The 1,964-nt window shown below is 58.6% G+C and overlaps 1 protein-coding gene across 1 annotated transcript in view; it reads left to right on the plus strand.

The window, feature by feature from the left end:
* The first annotated feature begins 879 nt into the window (after positions 1 to 879).
* EFNB1 (ephrin B1) overlaps positions 880 to 1,964 on the plus strand; it is a 20,194-nt gene continuing 19,109 nt past the window's right edge. Inside the window, exon 1 of the mRNA XM_008641682.2 lies at positions 880 to 1,157. Coding sequence (XP_008639904.1) covers positions 884 to 1,157 — 274 coding nt within the window. The 5' untranslated portion in view covers positions 880 to 883. The remainder of the gene's footprint in view (positions 1,158 to 1,964) is intronic.

Raw genomic sequence — 1,964 nt, forward strand, 5'->3', positions numbered from 1 at the left:
CGGAAGGGGAAGCGTGGCCGTGCAGCCTTGGCAAAGCGCTCGCTTCGCGCTTTGCCGTGCCCAGATTACATTAGGGAGTTGCAGCAGAGATAACTCTGCAGGAAAATCCATTCCCACCTTATCTCCCATCAGGAACGCGTTTAGTTGGCTACATCAAAGTAGATGATCTGCTGCTTCACTCCTTGCTGCCCTAATCCTCTCCTTCACGCTGAAAAAACCTAATCAGAGCCTTGCCCCACCATAACGAGATCCGAATGTTAATTATCAGCATCTTGTCTTCCTTGCCTCCCCAATGCCCTGCCTTCCAGCCCCGAATAGCTTTCCTCCCTCCTTGCTCCTCTCCATCCGGTCCTCCCACGCTCCTGGGCACGCTGTTGAGCCTGGCTCTGTAGAAGTTGTCCTGCAGGATGCTTCCTTCCCTTCCATTTAAGGACAGGAATTCCTCAGGGAGCCGGGGTGTGGACGGGATCCCTCCCTGCGCCCCATTGTCAGGACTTCTCCCTATGCCTAATTATTGCCTGTCCCTGCAGGAAGCTCCTTGCCTGGCCGTCGGGCAGAGCCGTGGCGTCTCCCAGCCCTTTGTGGGAAGACTCATTCCCGGTTGGATGCCAGGCTTGGGGCCGGGAAGGGTGCCTGCCCTCATCCTGCCTACTCTCCCCCAAGCCAGCCCTCGTTTTGTCAGCAGGAGCCTGTGCCGGGTCCATGCGCAGGCTGGGATGGTGAGGGAAGAGGAAAACTTGATTTCGGTGTCAAAACCCATCTTACAGAGGGGGAGCAGAAGAGCTGAAGCACAAAGTAAATGGTGTCAGAGTGGGGTGGGCCGGGCTGGTGTGGCCTCTGCTCCAGCATGTGGTAACCTCTTACCCTCCTCTCTTCCAGGTTCATGACTGGGAAGGGGCTGGTCATCTACCCGGAGATTGGGGATAAACTGGACATTATCTGCCCCAAGGCGGAGCCGTCCAAGCCTTACGAGTACTACAAGCTGTACCTGGTGAGGAAGGAGCAGGCGGATGCCTGCAGCACCGTCATGGACCCCAACGTGCTGGTGACGTGCAACCGGCCTGAGCAGGAGATCCGCTTCACCATCAAGTTCCAGGAGTTCAGCCCCAACTACATGGGCCTGGAATTCAAGCGGCAGCAGGATTACTTCATCACATGTGAGTCGCCCTCCTCTTCCTTGCTGCCAGCCCTGGCTCGGGAGGGCTCGGGTGCCTGGAGAGTGTCACCAGGCGCTTGTGTGTGACTTGGCCGGTGCAGAGAGCTGACACGGACGGAAAATATGTCCCGCTGGATGGGAGCAGGGGGAGGAATGTGTCACTGGCCGAGTGGGTCAACAGTCCCTATCTGGCTGCTGTGCTGTGTCCCCTGCCCTGCTCGTGGCTGGGAGCAGGAGCACATCCCCATCTGGGGTCGGCCCTGCAGTGCTGTCATGCCTGGAGCCTATTTTTTGCTGCCATCTTTGCTGGAGGTGTTGCAGGGCTTTGCTTTGGGGCTGGGGAGAGAGAGGAATGGTGTCCAAGGAGATGCTTGTCCTTATTCCTGGGTGTTGCCTCCCAGAGCAGCCCCAGCAGTGGCAAATGCTGGTGGTGTCCAGTGTGTGATGTGATGGAAGTGGCTGAAAAATTCTGCACACTGGCCTGTTCTGTTTGTGTCTTGGTGCACCGTGGCATTTTCTGGAGGGGAGAGAGACTGAGGATAGAACTTTCTTGGAGCCTTTCTTGGCAGTCTGTGCGTGCAGGGGATCACTGCACAGAGATGTATCCGCTTGTGCCTGCTCCGGTGTGGATGGTGGGGGACCTGGGGAGCTCGGCCGTGTCTGGGTAGTGCTGCCAGCTCTCTCTTTGTCCCCTCCCCTCCTCCTCAGCCTGGCTGTCCCTGCCTGGCTCAGTGCACTGCAAAGGGCAGAGCGGCTGCGGCGGCTCAGCTCCCCTCGCTGTGTGCCGCGGGCTCTGCGGCGAGCGGCC

This window comes from Corvus brachyrhynchos, unplaced genomic scaffold (assembly GCF_000691975.1).
Source record: "Corvus brachyrhynchos isolate BGI_N302 unplaced genomic scaffold, ASM69197v1 scaffold220, whole genome shotgun sequence".
In the NCBI taxonomy this organism is placed as follows: domain Eukaryota; kingdom Metazoa; phylum Chordata; class Aves; order Passeriformes; family Corvidae; genus Corvus; species Corvus brachyrhynchos.